The sequence below is a fragment of the Lonchura striata genome, chromosome 7 (assembly GCF_050655825.1).
Source record: "Lonchura striata isolate lonStrDom1 chromosome 7, ASM5065582v1, whole genome shotgun sequence".
Classification (NCBI taxonomy): Eukaryota; Metazoa; Chordata; class Aves; order Passeriformes; family Estrildidae; genus Lonchura; species Lonchura striata.
Genome location: NC_140709.1, coordinates 25,738,746 through 25,758,264, shown reverse-complemented (window position 1 = coordinate 25,758,264; position 19,519 = coordinate 25,738,746). Strand labels below are relative to the sequence as shown.

Here is a 19,519-nt window from a genome sequence, read left to right as displayed (position 1 = left end):
ATGGCAGGAAGAGATAGAACAAGTATGCCATGAGATTTCCACATGCTACAAATGTCAGCATGGTTTGAACTTCAAGTGAACTGTCTTTCCATATGGGAGTTCTATGGATTTGGAATTCCCACTGAACAAACCTCTTTTCTAGACATACACACTACTTTTTCTCTTAATTTTTTAATCTACAATCTACACGGGTGTTGGAAATCCACTTAGCTGTCATTACTGGATAAGTGAGATCACAGGCAGAACATCTTTTTCTTTCATAAAGGCATATGACACGTTGAAAAAACACACACAACATTCCCACCAGTTGTGCCAATTTATAAAACAAGTCACTCAAACCCACAAATGATGTAACCGCAAACGGACCCAGAGGATCCCCTAGTGAGCTCTGGCTCACTGCAGAAAGCATCTGGTTTCACACTCCAGGCTCCTGACTACACTTTCAAAGGGTCTCTGTCCAATTTCCCTTTCTCTAACGTGGCCCATGTGTAACAACCTCCAAGCAGGTGTCAGGGGAAATTTAAGCAAGAAAGGGAAGGATATTAAGATCAACAGTAAATGACATTAGGTTCCAGCAAACTCTCCTTTTATGGGTGCATTAAGTGGAGTACAGCAGGACTTGATTCTTTCCACTTTTAGAAAGAGGCAGCTTTGCTCAGTTATGTGTGATTGCATTTCTTTGTCGGCACCCTTCAGGATATCATTTAATAAAGCCAGAAGCAGGAGGAAATGGCTAAATACATTGAATATTTTCCATAGGTTTCTTTATGCCCTTTTATTTTCCTGTTATTAAACATGTTGTACATAAACTCTCTGGGTTTTCTTTTTACTTTTTTCCCCCCCACAATGGCTGTCTTTTGTTCAGAATAAATTAGAGAAATAGCCTCAAATTCTTTTAATTTGTAAGTTCAAATTTGTTACAACCCCATAAAACTCCAAATGCAACCAAGAAGCAAATTGCAAGCAGCCAGGCACAGAAAAATTTCATAAAAAATAAATAAAAAAAAAGCAGCAGGTGAAAGCAACATATTAAAAGCTGGGACTTATTTAGAGCTGGTACATTTTTTTAGGTTGTTGTTCCTGTATATCAAGATTTATAACTGAAATGTGACAATGTGGAAGGACCTTGAAAGCAAGTCCCATATGGGACACAGATGCAGAGCGGATGTAAATCAACACTGTTGCACTGCCCTGGACAAGCCGCAGAAATGTATATTGAAAAATCAGTTACCATGGTAGAGCCGCAACACGATGGTTACAAGAGATAATGAAAATAACAGGCAGGATAGCATCATGTGTGAAATGGAAAGTGAAAAAGAGAGGCATTGCTTGGTTGCTTTCTCACTCCTCCCTGGCCCTGCAAGTGTCTGTTCAACTGGTGGTAACTGCTAATCAAAATGCAAAGTCGCTGAGCAATTGAAACCAGATGTTTGGAACTTCAAAGGACAGAAACCCAGCTGCTAGTGAACATTCATCATTCTCCACTCTTCAGAGGAAAAATTTTGGCAGGTCTTTGAAAGAAGCCAATTGCTGACTGCCTACTTCCCAGTTTTTGAGTTAGTTGCCAGTTTGTGAACCCAGTTGCGGCTGTTACCTGTTTAACTCAGTAATTAAGATGCTTGCTGCTGATAAGAAATAGAAACACCTGGGCAGGATGAACATAGGCTTAGACCCTCTCTTGAAAATATTTTTAATCATCTTGTTTTAATCCATTTCTTAATCTTGTTCCCAAGCAAGTGCAATTGTTTGGGTTTTTGCAGCCACTTTTGTAACACGCCTGGGTCTTCCAGGCAAAGGAGGGCCCTTTCTGGGATTGTCAAGGCCTGCTGCATGTAGCCAGCCTGGATTACGCATGCAGATAATGCCATGGGCTATCTCTGCTCCCCAGGTTGCATCAGGGATATAAATGCTTTTTATAACATGGTGAATCCACAAGATTACAAGCCCTGCTCTGATTAGGTGCTGAATGCCTGTAGATTAATAAAGCTACGGATATTTATGACCTGGCAGTTGAGTTTTAAACATTACAATGTGCAAATTATTACCCAGGCTGGGAAATGACCATAAAGAACCTTGCCTGGAAAAAACATGTGCTGTTGCTACTGATACTGAAAAAAAAGAGCATGGACACACATGTAAAAGAAAATTTGGGCCAAAAATAGCACAAGAAGCTAAACGACAAACCCCTCATTCTCTAAGCTGGAGGAGTGCAGTGGAAGGGCTGGCATGCACATGGCTGGAGGTCCTGTGTGACTGCCTCCCTTTATGGCAGTGATGCAGTGCTGTGATGCACCATGCAGCAGCGGTCTGCAGAGATCTGGCAGCTGGAGACTGCTGGGAGCTGCAGGAAGCAGCAATGTGGGAGCTGCCTGACCGCTTCTGCACAAAGCCCTCAGCTCCTGCTTCTTGCACCTGCTTCTCCCACAACATCCTAAGATGTCGTAAAATTTAAATTAAGATCTAATGCGATTTAAAGTTTAGATAATTTACAATGGATTGCCAGTCCAGGGGGATACTTACCATTGACTTCAAAGGTGAAAATTTATCATTATTAATAGTGTGTACATGTGTTGTGTGATCTGCTGTTAAGTGTTTGCAATGCATCTTGCAGCACATCACAGGAGGAAATGCTTGTAAAGACTGCACAAGAGGGTAAAAAAAGCTCTGTGTCTTTCAAGCTTCTTAGAATGGGAATTCTTACAAGAAAATGCCTTCTACAGATGTGTTTATAAAATGGAAATCATACCTCTTTATCACTGACATCTGGATTCCAGATTCATATGTAAGCACATTATTAAAAAATAAAAGATTAAAAGAGAGGATAACTAGCCGCTGGCACTACAAAGTGAACATCAGACCCAATGACCCTTTGGGTGCATTTTTTGCTTTTGGGGATGAAACTGTGGAGAAATCAATCACTACTGAACCTCAGAGGGTCAGAGGTACAACCTCTACCGATCCCAGTAAGTGTGTGAAGTCAGTTTTCATCTCTGTATTAAAAATGGTGGTTGAAAGGCATACCATGTGTGAAAAACAGGTGGGTAAAAGTGAACAAGTTTCTTGGGTCTTGGGGATGTTTGTAGAGATGTCACAGAGTTAACTTCCCAACCTTGTGTGCAAAAAGGTTTCCACATTGGTTTCAGTGAGAGAGGGACTGTTGTTTTTACAGCAAAGCCTTGTTGTGGCAGCTCAGGATATGAAGTATTGGTCACTGCAACTCTGCTTCTCCTTCCACTTTTTGTCTTATCATTTGGACTAAAAAGCCCAAATGTCCTCTAACATAAGAGACTGTGAAAGACAGCACAATGTTCAGGTAAAAGAGCTGAAAGGAGTGTGAAGTGAGTTGAGGACAAATTCTACATGGGGCTCCATGTGAAAGCTTAGAGTCCAAACATTGCTGCTACATCCTGCATCGAGGCCAGTTCTTTTCAAGGTGGAAATAAAAAGGTGGGGCCAAGCCACCACACAGGTGCTGCCTTCACGGCTGCAGTATCCCTGCCACAGCATGGAAACAACCTGAAGTTTGCACCTTGCTGGTTTAGTGCCTGGCCCCAGAGCAGCCAGTGGGCAGAGGTGTAGGGGCTCCTACCTGTCCAGTCACAGCCCAGCACCTCCAGGCGCATTCCTATTCCCGCCGGGGACCACCGCTCTGGGTGCACTCGGACGTACTGGGCAGGAACAGGGTCAAACCTCCGGACTTCAGGGATGTCGTAGTGGATGTTGCCTTCAAAAAGCTACAGAGAGAGAGAGAGAAAAGGCAAGAGATGTGTGCATTGTGAACATTTCACGTGCTCTCAACCAGACTTGATGTTTTGGGTCTGGCAGAATGTAGCCACAGTCTGAAGTATCTTAGCTGCCTGACTCCAAGCCATTGAGCCCAGCTGCGCAGAAACTGGGCTGTTCCTTCTCTGTTTCAAGAGGACCAGCCACGCTATTTCTAAGAAACTTGCACAATCTCTCCTGGCCTCTGCTCAGAATCCAGGGATTAGATTCTGATCCAAGCCATGCAGGGGAAGCCTAGGGAATATCCACTAAATTCATGTATAAATGAGATCAGATTTGTCCTTTGGTAAATAAAGAAGCTGCTGCATGTTCTAGGATGGTGTAAATGGTTGGTTTTCGTCACAGTCCAAGTACTGCTGTTTTTCAGTTTACATGAACAAACTAAAACCTGTGGGGAATAAACAGAGGGCTATAGATAGCATCAGCCCTCATTTGAAGGATCAGGAAAAATTAAAACTTACCCAAATTTTAGGCAGAGGAGTATGCATAAAAACAGAACAGGCAGTAGCAGAGAATTTATTTATTCCTCAAGCCCCCTGCCACTCCCATAGCACTAAGCAGAGGGATTATGGGGAACTCCAATGATAAAGAAAAAATATGGGGAATTTCAGGGTCACACCAGTGTTGCAAAGGGACTTCAGATATAGAAAATTTCCCAAAGAGAAGATGTGATTCATCTTCCTCTTTCAGAGGTGCACATCACAACAGCCATGACTTTCCCCTTAAAATATGTAATTAGTTTGTGTAAAACATAACTGTTTTACACAAAACATAATAAAACACATCATCTTTTGGACTCTGACCTGCGGGAGCTGGGAGAAGCAGCAGATGACATCCACATCCCCATGCCTGTTCCACAACAGAAAATGAAAAGAAATTGCCATCCCTGGGGAAAGGTGGAACTTATGGCCTCTAGTACAGATTTGGAGCAGCACCAAGGGACACAACCTGGGATTTTATGGTGACAACCCCAAGCTCCCAAAGTCTCTGTGGGAGTGCTCAGCAGGCTTCCCAAGACCCCATGAGGCAGACTGAAGCCGGTCAGAAAAATATCCTGTTTTGCAGCTGCTCCAGGCAGTGCTTACCTTGGCTTGCATTGTTTTGGGGTCCTGGATGAAGTCCCAGTCCTTTCCATTCATGCTGTAGGCCACCTTAAACTTCTTCACAAAGGAACGGGACTCAGTGGTGGTCACACTGTCCCCTCCACGAGCACCCTGAATAATGATGCCTCTGATGTTCTTCGGGATGCCAAGGTCCACCTGCAGCCACTCCTCCCCAGGCTGGGCTTGGGGCACACGGGGAAACCAGCCTGAGCGGCTGCTCACCAGGCGGGCCATGCTGGGAGACCAGTCATAGCCTCTGATGGAGGAGGCAGAGATCTGTGAGTCGGGAATGAGGCCAGAAAGCATTCCCAGCAAGTTGGAGCAGGGTGAATCTGCAGGGAAGGAAAGGCCATGAACAGTCAGGGTAACTGAAGGGAAGTGCTCACAGTTCTCCTCACGGCATTAAGCTCTGGACACTGAACCAACACCAGCACTGGGCATTTCCCCCTCCCTCCAGGAGTGGAATCCTGTCCCTCCAAGTGCATCCCTTGCGATGGATGTCTCCATGCTAGTCACAGTGTGACTGTTCCCACCGCAAGTAGCCATGAAGTGGCAAGGGACAGCACCCCAGGAGAGGCTGCCGGAGGGACAGAGAGGAGCACTGAAGCCAAGGCGAGGAGAGGACGCTCACCAGTGATGCGGCAGCCATACAGCTCCAGCCGCAGGGCGATGCCGTTGTGCCAGGTCTGGGGACGGATGCGCACGAAGCGTGTGAGCACTGGGCTGTGGATCTTGTTGAGAACCACCTCTGTGGCATCCTCATTGGCCTGAAATGTCTGCAAGGGAAGGGAGGCACAAATGCACATTTGCACACACTGTTACATCCTCGCCAGATAAGCAGTCAAAATAATCTCAGCAGGGAAAACTGAGGAAAGGCTTTCTGGTCAGGGCCAACCTCCAGCCAGGGCAAGCACCAGAGGCCAGCAGGGACATGTGAGCCCCTCACATGTCACAGGACAGCATGGTGGATGGACTCTCCTACCAGGCAGGAGGGCCAGGAGCCTTCTGCCTGACTGCCTCTCACAGCACTTCGAGGCACATCAGACTATCAGGCCTCGGCTGCCTCAAGCCTGCCCCCAGACCTAGATCTGCTACAGCACAAACGACAAGGTGCCCCAAACAGGCTGACATCCTGATGCACCCTTACACCGAGCTCCAGCTGGAAACATCACGTGCAAGCAGTGATGTGAGCAGGAAGGATGCACCTCTGCCTGGGCTGACAAGCTGCTGCCTCAGCCAGCCCCTTGCCTTTGCCTCTCCCATGCACATGCAGCCTGCCACATGGAGACAGCTTTTCGGGAGTTTATGATCCCACATGGTATGAAAAGGCCGCTGCCTTACCAGATGGCCATAATCAATAACTACCAGATGGATGTTAGATCCACCTCTTCTGCCCATTTTTTTAACAGGCCAGACAAGGACTGGATACATGTGTTTCTATTTTAGGCTGCAAAGCTATAGTGGGAAAGAAAAGGGAAGGAAAGAGGAAACACCCAAGGGGAGGATAATTTTCAACCCTTTCTCTGCCCCAGCATAAAGCACTAGAGATCACTGACCAAGGCTGCAGGCATTGCCTGCTTTCACTCCAGGCACTTCAGGACAGGGTTAGACTATCCTCCCATCTCATCTAGGAACCACATCTACACCGAGATGCTGGCTGGGTTCTTCTGCAAGCTCTCACCACGTATATGTGTACTGACCACAAGAGTTCCCAGTAAGTTTATCTCAGGAAAGCAGAAGAGTGTATTCTCTGGCACCAGTCTGCTGTGGGAGGCAAGAGTCAAACAACTGAGGACAGAAGAAGGGGTGAGGCGGTATCCTGGCCCTTTGCCTTGAATAGCAGCTAAGGAAGCATTCTGTGAGACTCCTGTGGCTCTAGGCTTGCAGATGGCACATGTTACTTCTCTTCTCCCAGGATCCAGCACGGCAGGGTGTGCAGAGGGTGTTTACAGGGCTGTTCACAGCACCCCTGCTAGCTCTGGGCTGCCCCGGCACATCACTATCCACTCCTTCAGGGCAGGGAGCAGCCACCCCACAGAGGGAATCAGTTGCAAATCTGGCTGGTAATTGGGATGAGGGGTTGATGTGAACTTGAGCAGAAATGCTAATCTAGAGAATATATATCATGCTGCTACCATTTAGCAACACAGCATGGTTTATGTGTTTTTAATATCCTATTTTATCCTGTCTGACCTCACTTCCCATCTTTTTCCTTGCTCAGCAGACACCACATACCCCTTTTTTCCAGCAGGAGGGCTATAAGAAGAGTGGTTACTGTGAAACACTCTCCAGGCATATCTGTGTGTGTGCATGTGTCTTGTAAACCTGCGGGCACAGACACACACACAAACAATTTAAAAGGATATATTTCCACACCACAGCAGAGCCTTCAGCTTTCCGCCAACACAGAAGCTGACACACAACACCTTACCTCTGAACCTAACACCGGAGGACAGGAAATGTTTATCTGAGCCAGTGCAACTATTTTAGCACAAGGAGCAGCATGTCAGGTCAGACCAAAGGTCCCTCTGTCCCAGAGGATGGCTCCTAATGGGGGCCTCAGCAGATGTCCAAGGGCAGCAAGTCCGGTCTTCTCCTGGCAATCTCTATTTGCTTCCCACCATCAGCACTGTGAAGACTCCATGAGCCAAAGGTTGCATATGGACCAGCATTTTCAACAGTCACTGATGAGGTTCGCTGCTCTTTTTGATTTACCATATTTCAAGTTTTGTTCTTTTTTAGCTCAATTCGCACATACGAGCATCAGGGGCCAGAATCCAAATTTACATCAGCATAATTTGTTGCTGACTTCTGCATAGTCAAGCTTGACAGAAAGCAGAAGCAGGACTGAGCCCAAAAACTTTATCACTACTATAAGCTATAAGCATCGCTGAAAACATCTCTTAGACAACCTTGGTCCCAGCTACTTGCTTCCAAGAAGAGAAATTTCAATTCTGCTTTAGATTAAGAATCAGCAACTAACTCAGGCTAGCTCACATTCAACAAGCTATGAACTCTGAATCTGGGCCATGACACTCCAGACTGCCAGCTTGTGAGGGCAGAATAGGCACCTGACTTCCAGCTCTGCCATCAGCTGCACTGGTAGGATCTGTTCCATTGAACCTCGCACCCTGTTCAACAGAGAGGGGCCACTTTCAGAGGGCATGTGCTTGGTGCTGTTAGAGACCTGAGGTATTCCCACATGCCTGCTCTTTCAGCCTCCTTCCCAAGTGGAAATGCATTGTGAGCCTGCAGATGCTGATGCTGCTGACCAGGGTCTGACCCTGACCGTCTGGTTTCCCTGTACTGAAAATGCTGACCCCAGAGCCCCAGCACACTGTGGAAAGAGGCCCATTGACTTCAACGGGCTCTAGATCCTGCCTCAAATTAGCACTCAATGCATAGGAAGAACTAGGAAGAAAATGTGTGAAATTGGGAGTGCCAAGAAAGCAAAGATTTCTTCCCTCTCTACCAAAATAGAACATTGCTATTCCTCCCGTCCTATCTGCTTCCCATCCCACTCAGCACATATTTTGAGCCAAGTCTTCGAATGGTGTAAATCAACATATCACCATCGAAGTATAAGAAGTCACAGTAATTTACACCAGCAGAAAAAAAAAAATACCTGGCTGTGATCTAGGGAGATAGATAGATAAATAGATATACACTCAGTAGAGAGCATACATGCGTATGCACATGAACACACACTGAAGGGTGGTGGAGCCAAAAGACAAATGGAAAAACCATTAACAAATTAAAAGCACCTTCCAAGAAACAGTCAGGGGAACTCGCTTTCACTGCTGCCCATCATCAAAGAGCTGCCCATCTTCTCCTCATACACTGTATGTTTACTTCTGTTTTAGTCCAGACAGCAGGTCTGCATGTGAAATTATATTGATAATCAATGAGAGCTGACCTTCTTAATTAATTTGCTGCAGAAAGCAAATGGTAAGGGAAAGACTGTAAAAGTAGGGGATATGATGTCTAGGCTAGAGGAGGACTGCAAAATATTTCCATGTGCATACACATGCAAACTCCACACCAGCATTTACAAGTTGCATTTTTGACATGTTGGAACCATCATAGGGTGATGGGGGGAACTGCTGAAGCTGCATTAGTTCCAGTGGATATGGGAATTATGCCATTGGCAGTTTGGAGTGAAGGAGATGAAGGACAGGGAGACAAAAAAGTGCCATGAAGTTGAAGAGGCAGCAAATCAGGGAGGAGGTAAGAGGTAACCTCTCTCCTGCTTTATTTATTATTCTGCTTGGCCACTATGCAATTTCTTTGGGTGCTGAAGAAAGTGACTGAGGGAGGAAGAGGAGACAGCCAAGGACGGCAGCAGCCCTGCCTTCATCATGTATGTGTCTCTTTGGACCCACTAGATTTACTGCAGGATTATGTTACTCCTGTGGAGACAGAGCCCTGGAACAGAGCATGCTAACAGGATTAGGGCTTCAGGATTTAGACAGAGAAGCATGAAGGAGAAAAGTAGGGGAGATTATTTCCCTTGTCAGATAGGGAAGGCATAAAATGGGGCATGTTTGATGGTGGGAGGATTCTGGCTCAAGTGGAGGGTGGATAGTTCTGGATTTATTAAATCCAGGAACAAGGAGTTAAAAGAAAAATGATACTTGGCAACACTTAACAGAGCACTGTGTCTGGGCAAGACACAGTGTGCTGGGCTGGGCTTGCCAGCTCTGTGTCTTTGAGAGGCTCCACTCCGATTTGGGAGTCACCAGGGACGCGAGGAGTGGTACTGTGCTAGCCTGCAAAGGAGATATCAGGCCCAGAAATACAAAGCTGCAGCCTTGCTAGGAAAGCCAGGGCTGTAATTCTCCCCAGGTACTGCACCAAGGGTGAATGCACAAGTCTGCCTTTGGCAAAGCCTGATGTCTTTGTCCTGCCTGCAAAAGCAGCAGAAGTAGGCTGGGACCTGGATGTTTCGGGGCAAATCCTCTGCACCATGATGTCTCTGCACAGAAACATTTGTGGCCCTCTGGCCCCTTGCACCAGCTTTTCCTGAGTTTTCCAGATAAAAAAGCCACAGGACTGAAAGCTTTTCTCTCCTTCCTCAAGTGAATAAATACAGGAGACCTGATTAAGAACTGAAAAGACAGAGGAACGCTCCTAAGAGAAGGTACAAGGGTCTCCAAAGAGTCATCCTGAATATTCATTGCCAGCACCAAAACCCTCTGGTGTTCCCAGCTCCAATGTACAGCTGAGGTATTGCTCCTTGCAGCAATTCAATCTTTGTGCAGCTACCACTTGAAATGCCACTCAGGAAAGTTAACTAACAACAAGCACAAAACCATCAAAATGAGTAAGAAATGAAAAATGCACATCAGCTGGATCTTGCTGCCATTTCTTTTCCATTGACTTCTATAGATTCTGAAAGCAAATGTTTCTGAAAACACAGAGCAATGGAGGCAGAGAACAGCACTCATCATGGCCCAAACATACTCCTGAAAATCCTGAAATCCATCCCATCCCCAGTCCCTTGCCACACTAGATGATTCCTGTGAGCTCATCTACACAATTACTAAGGTGGAGTGGCTCACACCACATGGGAGCTGGAACCCGAGATGCTACAAAGAAGGAAGCCGATCAGAATGGACGAGAACTTGGTTTTCTGATAAAATCCTTATAGCTGAGCCTGTCCAAAGAAAAATAAAAGGTCAAATCCTGTCAGGTGAAGAAAATGACCAAAAACAAAAGGTCAAATCCTGCCAGGTGCTCTTTTCCTTCCTTGGGTTCAAGAAGAGTTGTTGTTTTCTAAAGACATTTGCAAACCATTAGATAAGATCTCACACAAACACCAGGCTGATGCCTGGAAGATAACCTCAAACTTCAGAGGCCATATGCTTGGCCCCAGGTCACAGGAGGTGGACATAACAGGGAGGGCAAGAGCCATACCAGCTTTTCTGCAGCAGGGTTGGTTTGGCCCTGTCCCCTGGTAGGGGCACGCTGGTGAGGATGGCAGTGGTGGTGGCCACTCTTCTCCCTGTCTCCCCTCTCAGGGACACACAGGAAGACAGTGTGGATTGCTGGGTTAGCCTCCCACCCTGGCCCCATGCCTGAGGGAAAGGCAGAGCACCACCCCATGGACAGGGAGATGTCTGGGCCAGGCTTTGTGGGGAGTGGGCTGCAGGAAGGAGGAAAACCTAGCAGGAATGGGGTGGGAAGGGGAGGAAGTGAGTGTGGAGCTCCACTCCTGCCGGCTGCCCTCCCACTCCCTCCCCATCCCAGAAACATAGCACAGCACGGAAACAGCCCAGCCAGCCCTGTCTGCTGTGAGCACATATTAATCACATTTTCCGCTGCTCCATCCTGCCTTTCCCGTTTCCCTTGCTGCTGAGTGCCAGCAGCTGGGGACTCAAAGGTGAGCCATCACATTTGGCAGGGAAACACCCTGGCCCCACTGTCATCTGAAACACCGGAGGGAGGGGAAGCAGGGGGCAAAAGAGAGGTGGTGAGAGCTTCCCATCCTCTGCAGGGAGCATCATCCCCTCCCGACACCTCCTGCACTCACTGGTTTTCTCTTGCATTAGCTCCCTGATGAAGATGTTAATGTTAGCTGACCCACCTATACATGGCAGAGCATTGCTTTTGGCCCACAGAGCTGGCAGAAATTCCCAGCAGTGTTTGGTACACCCCATATGCCTGCGTGTGCATGTGCATATAAATGTGTGTATGTGCAGATATACATATGTGCATATATGTATGTGTCTATATATATATGTATCTATCTGCATGTATATAGAGTCCCTGCCTGTCCACACATTCCCCTCCCTCCCTGCTCCTCATGGCACCAAATCAAGTTGCGGCAGACTTGACGAATCTCTTTGGCATGGTTTGCTCCAGCGCTGCAGCCCGGGCTGCGCCGAGCTCCGCACTGATGCAGGGAGGAGCTGCCCTGCACAGGCATTTGGGAGCTTGCTTAGCACAGGAACAGTGGGATTAATGCGGGCACGGATTGGGGGACCAGCGCCCCCGGCAGCAGGTCTATGAGCCAGTGGCCTTGCCCTGGCCCAGAGTAGCTCAGCAGCTGGCAGCCAGTTGTTTGGCGGGGCAGGAAAGCAGTCACCCGGATGCAAGGGGTAGGCAAGCCACCAAAAAGCAATTGCTTCTCCTCCAGCCTTGGGAGCTGTCTGCTAAATTAAGGCCAGAATGTGGGAATGAATTGATACTGGAATAGAGGAGTAAAAAAGATGAGGTTTGAGTTTTTTTCCACTTTTTTAATGAAAAGAGAAAACAGAGTAGGAAAAAGCTGACAGAAATCAAGGGCCAAGTCCTGAAATGGTGCCAATTCAGGTGGTTGTAGGATTGTTTTGGATTGACACCAGGCAGGCTTTATTTAGGGTCTTTTAGCAATGTAAATTGGCTTAGCAGCACTGAAACCCGTCATGCTGTCCTACTCCACCCTGGCTGAGGATACGGTGTCCAACGCCCAGCCCTGCAAAGATGGGATATTTATTCTCCTGTGCAACTAAAACCACCCTCCAGGCCAGATTCCTGCTTCAGTTAAGACTTGAAAAGGTAAATTTATTGCCACTAGTTATTTGAAACACTGAGCTGTGCATATAGCTCATCTCTCTGTCCAGCATGATGAGTATATCCTGCCTGACTCAGCTTACAGAAAAGGTCCCAATGAGACCTCAAAGTCACCTCGGTTCACAGAAAGATCTGCTGTGATCAGTGGGTCCTGGGAGGGCACACAGGCTCCACACCACTGCATGGGCACTGTGTTAGGACTATACATGAGCTCTGCCATGAGTTACTGTCCTGGAGCCAGCCCACCTGAGATCTGGGGGAGCCCAGCTGAGGACTCCCCTGTGTGGTGCTGGGCTGCCCTGTGCCTCCATTTCTCTACTTCTAAAATAGGACTAACACTCCCTCACTGGCACACAAGGAGCTTAAATATTCCAAATATTGCAGGTATGGGACCCTGATAGGTACCTCTGCACAGAGAGGACTCATTCTGGGAAGCAGAGGGAATTTGAACCTAAGACACACTTGTGGGGAAGGGGAAATCACACAGCCCGGAAGGGAAGGAAATGTCTGGATGAATCCTGGGCAGGCAGGCTACTGCATTTCACACCAGCAGCGCCCGTGCCAGCACAGAAGAGGGACAGCTAATTTAATAGAAGTGCTGAGCAATCAAAAATTACTGAGACATGTATGGGGGGAGGTGTGTGGGACCCAGCCAGAATTCACACAGACACACTATGGCACATCAGCGGGGAGGATCTGAACACAGCAGCAGTGCTTGTGGGTGCCACAGAAGAGCAGGGAAGCACTTTCTTGAGGCACGCTTAACCAGGGAATAACCCCATGACTGACCAAAGCAATAGACAGAAAAACCAGCCCGGCACCATGGCTACCTTAACCCTCCACCCCATACACTTCCCATGCAGACCACTCCAAGTTTATCCTTCCTGGCCACACCCCAGCATCCATACAGTGTGAAAGAGATGGACGCCCATATTTACCCTCCCTCCTCCTTGCTCCCACCTCTGTGGGTGTCCAAGAAACACAGCAGGAGCATGCACAGCTCCCAGGGCTCAATGCACCCTTGCTGACCATGCCTGCTTAGTGCAGATCTCACAGCTCTGGCAGCTTGAATTGTTTCTCATTATTTATTGCTCATTTTGTTCTCTGGGGATGGTGCAATTGCCTCTTAGGATTTGTGCCCTTTCATTTCCAGGCCTCAGTAACTCCTGAACTACAGTTTCATGTGGTTTTGTGATTGTTAACCCAGCATGCAGACGGGTCTACGACCACAAAAGCTCAATGAATCTTATACGGCAAAACACAGGCTGTGAAAACATTTTCTCCTTCATTTGCAGTCAAAGAACATACTCTCACCACCACGAAAGATGCAGCAGCAGCCAGGTTTTCCAAGGAATAGTGTTTCCTCATTGCTGTGCAGAGGAGAAAGGACTATTTCTGCTCAGAGTATCATCATTCTTTTAGCTGTCATCAGAAAAAGGGTCCCTCATGGATTAAACCCCCTGGGCCTGCAAAATCTCTCCGTTCTCCTCCCTCTTGCTTGCTGCAAGGCTCACCATGGTGCAGGCAGAAGAGACAGAAAGGACATTACCTTGTGGTTTTTCCCGTGCCGGTACATCATCCAGTCCTCCCCATTGGTGCTGATCTCCAGCTTGTAGGTTCGGACATAGTAGCCCTTCTGGGTTTCTCTTGAGATGGCACCCTGTGTGGCAATGGCTGTGAGCACAGTCAGGAAGTGGAGGTCCACCTTGCCAGAGCAAAAAGGGACAAGAAAGAAAGTGGTGACCACTTGAGAGTCTATAATGTGGCAAATTAGTTCCTCTCTCTTTCTCTGAATAATTAAAAGGTTCAAATTCAGCTTGTCTCACTTTATCTATGGGTGCACAGTTTAACAGCCACAACCCTTTCCCAGGCTGACTTCAGCAGGATAGGATCCTGGGACAAGAGTAGCTAAGGATCTTGATGTCTGTTTATATGGGACCATCACAAAGCCTTCTTCCTGCCTCAGACCAAGCAATAAGATCTGCACAGAAGTGCATGTCCTTTAAAGCAGGACAGAGACTGACTTTTTCCATGTAAAATAAAAGCATAATATCCAATTAGTAAGTGCTGCAGCTCTTCGTTTTGCCTTGCTGGTTTTTTTCCTGTGTTTTACAACACAGGTTGAGAAAGGTCAGCAGAGCTGGCTTAGTAGCCCTGCCATGAATGAAGAATGAGACGTCTGCTAGAGGCAATGACATTCACCACCTCCTGCTCGTAGTGCCCTTTAGCAAGCAGCGTCTCCCAGCGATGTGACACAGCCAGAAGCTGTGTGTGGACACACTGTGGCTCTAACCAGCTCCCAGGGAAAGCCTTTGCTCTGTCAGCCCCCCGCCTGACATCAGCCCGCTCACGCTCCCTGCATCACTGATGAGATAAATATTATTCTAGTTGTTTTTCTATGCACCCCCTGGGGACTTTGGTCGTCAGGCCAGTGGCAGAGTCAGTGGCCCTTGTAAGTGGCAGAGTTCTCTCAGTCTCTGTCAGTCTGATGGAAACTCCATCAAGGTTTGGGCAGAAAGGAGGGGGTGGGAGAGAGACAGCAGATGGAATCAGCCCTTGTGAGGGCATGCTAATGGGAGAGTCAGCCTGCCGCATTTCACCAAGGCACTGCAGCTCCCCTGCTGCTTGCTCCCCCTGAGCCACAGAGGCAATAAAAAATTCAACAACCCTTATGGTTAAGGGTCAGTTTAACAGCGTGACACTCCATTTGGTGGGGGAAGAGGAGAGGGGGCTGGAAAGGTACCTGGAGGTACTCTTTGTTGCTGTCTACATTGGGGGTCCAGCCATTGTCATCACTGTTGAGCCGGCTCTGCTGAGGTGTCCATCGCCCATCTGAGTAGGTGGAGGAGGCACTGATCTGCATGTTGGATATCCTGCCAGACTCCATTCCCAGAGGCATATTGCACTGAAAGTCTAGAGCAGACACAGACACACACAGAGATTGGTTTACAGACTCAGTACTTCACCCCCAAGTTAAAGGCAGCCCTGAACTAATCTCTCCAGCCAACCCTGAGCAAAGCTGCCTGAACAGATCTGCACCATCTTGCATGTTGTGTGTGTTCACAGATGGCACTGAAAAATTATAGCTAGGGCAGCTTTGTGTTTGCATGGCCCTCTGAACACTAATACAGTCTGGATCTTTGTCCCTTTCTCTATCTTCTTCACCTTTGCTCAGTTTTGACAAAATTCTGTCCCTTCCTTCCCTTCACCTCTACCAAGATATTCCAAGTACCCTTGCCACAAAGCTCCCATTTTGAAGGCTGTAGGTGAAATCTAAGCACTGACAAGGCAAGGAATACAGACAGACACATTAGGAGGGTGCTTACTGTTGCCAGCAGGAACATCAAGGATTGGAATGGGCAGCTCTAAAGGTTCTGTGAGCATGTGAGAGCAGGGATGCATGTGTGTATGTGTCTGTGTCTATCTGCATGCACTGTATGCGGTATTAGGCCCATAGGGATTAACCAGACAAGATTATGAAAGACACTGCTATACTTTTCTTTGGATCTTCTCACTTCAAAGGCTTTAGAAATCACAATTAACTCAGTTTTATGGGACATGTTTTTATAGCATATTTTATAGCAGCTCTCCCATAAAAACAATAGCAAAGAAAACAGCGATAGAAAACAGTGCATGGGTCCAAGCATGCTGCTGCTGTAAACCAATGGGGCTCCACCAGACTACCTGTGTTTTTAATGTGGTCAAGTCAACCTTGGGGGGAAATGATGGGCCAAGTTAGGATGTCAGTGCTATTATTAAAGTTTCAATTTACACCACCATAAATAAAAACAGGCCTGGGACTTTAAGAAAGGCTCTTGTGCTTGATTTCTCAAGCTTTGTGTTTAACATCTTATTTGCAAATCCAGAACAGAAAAGGGATTAAAGAACATATCAACTGAGTGTGGCAATAGGTAATGGTGAAGAGCTCATGCTTGTCTGTAACTCTCACAGCCTCAGCAGAACATCCTTTACTCAGGGTAAGAGGTTGTAACCCTGCTGCCCTGGTGCTGCACAGTCCCTACTCTATCCTGCTCCCTGTCACAGGCTTTCAGTGGCAGGTCAGGGACTCCCTCTCTTTCTCTGGGACTGAGAGGTGTCCTGAAGGCTTCTTCTGTTGTATCAGAGATTCACTGCAAACAGAGGTCAAGTACAGTAGCTCTGAGGCAAAAATACCATGGGAAAACAAATGGAACCTTTACTTGCCTGCAAGTGTTTTCAAAAAGAATCAAAATGCTCTTCATTCTCAAAACACACAACTTATTTCCTCACTCCATATCAATTTACCTCTCTTATTAAGGGTTATAAAACAAAATTTGGCTTGAAATTCTTAGAGCTTTAAGCAATCTTTAATTAGACAGCCAAGAAATTCCAATTTGTGGTTTGGGACTGTGAATTTCTGGAAAACTAGAGAGAGAGAGCACATATTTTCCCTCATGCTTTAATGAATCTGCTGCACATGCTGGGCTGAAGTCTTCCCCTAAATCCTTTGGGCTGAGTACATACATGAAGGATTCAAACCCAAAAGGTATTGAGAAGACTTCACAAGCAAGTGAAAAGTCAACAAAAGGTCAGAAAGTGAAATTCTTACTGATATCTTACTTCTATCAAAATAGAGAACAGACCTGAGTGAAACTGCTGTCTGAACTGCTGGTAGAGAACCAGTCCCTGGACACAATTCTGCCTGCTTCACTCTTGCTTATGCCAAATGAAAGATGGGAATCACAGGGGACACAACTAAGTCACACACACACATTTCCAACTTACTTTCTGGGACTTCCTGGTGGATCAAGTAGTACTGAGCAGAGAAACCATCCTTAGCCACTGCCAGGTCCGTGTGGAAGGTGAGAGAGAGGACGCCGGTGGTGGAGCGGATGTCCGATGGCATATTAATGCCGCAATACCTGCCTATCAAGGGCCCGACTGCAAAAGAAAGAGCAACAAAGGTCATGCCTGCTTTTCCACTGGCCTCCTGGGTCACCAGCTCATTGCTGATCAGGATAAAGAAGATAGGCTTCAGGGATGGGCTGTTTTTTATATACATTGGCCTGGTGCCATGCAGTGCAGAAATATCCACTGCAGCAGGCATTGCTCTGCAATTGCTGGGAAATGCTCCAGAATGCTCTGTTTCTCAGTTCTGCTATAAGGTAGGGAGGTCCTCCCATCATTGCATGAACCCACTGCCCTTCCCTGAGGGAGAACTGCTGGTGTTTGGAGTGTCCCACAGGGCTTTTCAGATCAGTGGTTACAGCAGAGCAGTAGTTTGTGGTTTAATGAATGCTGCCTTCTGCAGGTACACTGTCCCCAAGATGGCTATGGAGTGACCTAATGGCAGGTTGCAGGCTGCAGCCACCTTTGAGGTTAGGCACCCTTGGTGTTCAGACACAGACTGCAGTCTTGGAGCTTTGTGAGACACCAGGAAGGGCCAAGGAAAGCAGTGCAGGACCCCGTGGCTTACCCTGAGGGATGCCATCCCAGATGTCTAGCCAGTCATACTTGCAGTCTCCTTCCCCTGACTGCAGTGGGTCATGCTCGAGGTCAAAAAGCAGAAAGTGGAGGAGGATTTCTGTCTTTGGCTTGGCTATGATGGTGAAGATGCAGTCCAGGTTGTGTGGATACTTGTCAGGGAAACCCGGAGACTCGATAGTGCCGTTAGAGGCAGTGAAGTTTCTGGAGCAGTCCTCGGAGCCTGTAGCAGCAGGGAAAACCCAGAGCCTTAGCAACAATGAAGCTTAATGCCAACAACTTGGCACTGTGAAAACCTCATTCTGAGTTTAGTAGGGTTGTATATTCATTTCTGGAAATTACTGCAAGAAGTGAGAAGGTGATTTTCAAAGCTTTCCATGTATGGAGAGGCAAGGTCCAGGAGGTACTGTAGTGGACAACATGGTTCAAAATCCCTTAGACAGCTTTGCAGACATAATCTGTACACCACTGCTGATCATCCTGACAATTACCTCAAAACCAGGACTAGACTTTTGGATCCTATCCAAAGCCATTGCTGCGATTTGGCCAGCCACATCCCTCACACCAGTGGTGGTGGACAGGGAGGCCACACCAAGCTGGCCTGTCCTCCCCAGCTGCACTTGGCACTTTCCCCCATCCCCCAGACTGACCTGGCAGCCCGTGTGCTGCTGCAGGGCCTGCAGAGCTGCAGCGCAGGGAGCTGCCAGCTGCAGTACCCGTGACACAGCTGCTACCTGCAGCCATGCAGGCAAGGTGCCACAGCGACCCCAGGCCTGGTGGAGGAGCCCCATTTGGGGAAGGAGCTGCCTGGGATGGGGCAGAGAGGAGTAATGGGATGCATTCATTTTAGAAAGGCTGTTCCCATGGACCAGTCGCCTTCCAGCCTCAGTTTCCTCTTGAGAAAATCCAAAAGCACAAATATTTACACAGTGGGAGGGTGCCAATGTCTCCACTGTTTGTTGCAAACCCTTGGGATGTGCACAGTTAGCCTGCAGCCTCCACCTCCCTCCCGAGACCCACACAAGGGACAGGAGCCAGCTCCAGCATGGCCACATTAAGAGTGGGGATAACAGAGGCCATGGCAGGGAGGTCTCTGCTGAGAGCAGGAACAGAGCCCTCTTTTTCACAGAATGAGCCATCCACACCAGAAATGCAAGTTATTTCTATCCTTAAGGAAGACCTTTGCATGGTGGGGAGGACAGACAATGTTGCCTCTTATTTATTGCTGACCTCAGCACTGGCCTCGGCTGCAGCCAGGCCAGCTCAGTGCCCCCTCTCATACAGCCAAGGTGCCTCAGGGGGCTTGGGGAAAGGGCAATTTGTGTCATATTCATACCACGATGACTTTGAAACCCTTGCCAGGACAATAGGCAACAGAAATTTGCAGCCTGGAGCTATCAGAGGAGAAAGGAAGTGTTAGAGAGGCTGCTGGCCACTGCTGCAACCTGGCACTAGCATTCACGAAGGTTTCTGCTTCACTTTTACTGGGACACTCTCCTTCTCCTCTACAAACCCTCTTTCTCTGGCTCTTCCAGGCAGCACCAGCCTTACCAGGACTAATAGCAGACTTGTTATTCAATTCAGCATTAACCTACAGTCAGGCCAGCAGCCTGCAG

At 47.7% G+C, this 19,519-nt stretch overlaps 1 protein-coding gene across 7 annotated transcripts in view; it reads right to left on the bottom strand.

Moving 5' to 3' along the window:
• The window catches only part of NRP2 (neuropilin 2), an 88,661-nt gene that overhangs the window by 37,748 nt on the left and 31,394 nt on the right, over positions 1-19,519 (bottom strand). For all 7 annotated transcript variants that reach the window (XR_014956751.1, XR_014956752.1, XM_085585209.1 and 4 more), the window contains exons 4-10: positions 17,896-18,126; positions 17,205-17,360; positions 15,184-15,353; positions 13,990-14,145; positions 5,518-5,662; positions 4,869-5,218; positions 3,590-3,734 (exon numbers count right to left, since the gene is read on the bottom strand). Coding sequence is in view for 5 of the 7 variants with exons in the window: in XM_085585209.1 (XP_085441335.1) it covers positions 3,590-3,734; positions 4,869-5,218; positions 5,518-5,662; positions 13,990-14,145; positions 15,184-15,353; positions 17,205-17,360; positions 17,896-18,126 (1,353 nt within the window). In the remaining 2 variants the exon portion in view is untranslated. The remainder of the gene's footprint in view (positions 1-3,589; positions 3,735-4,868; positions 5,219-5,517; positions 5,663-13,989; positions 14,146-15,183; positions 15,354-17,204; positions 17,361-17,895; positions 18,127-19,519) is intronic.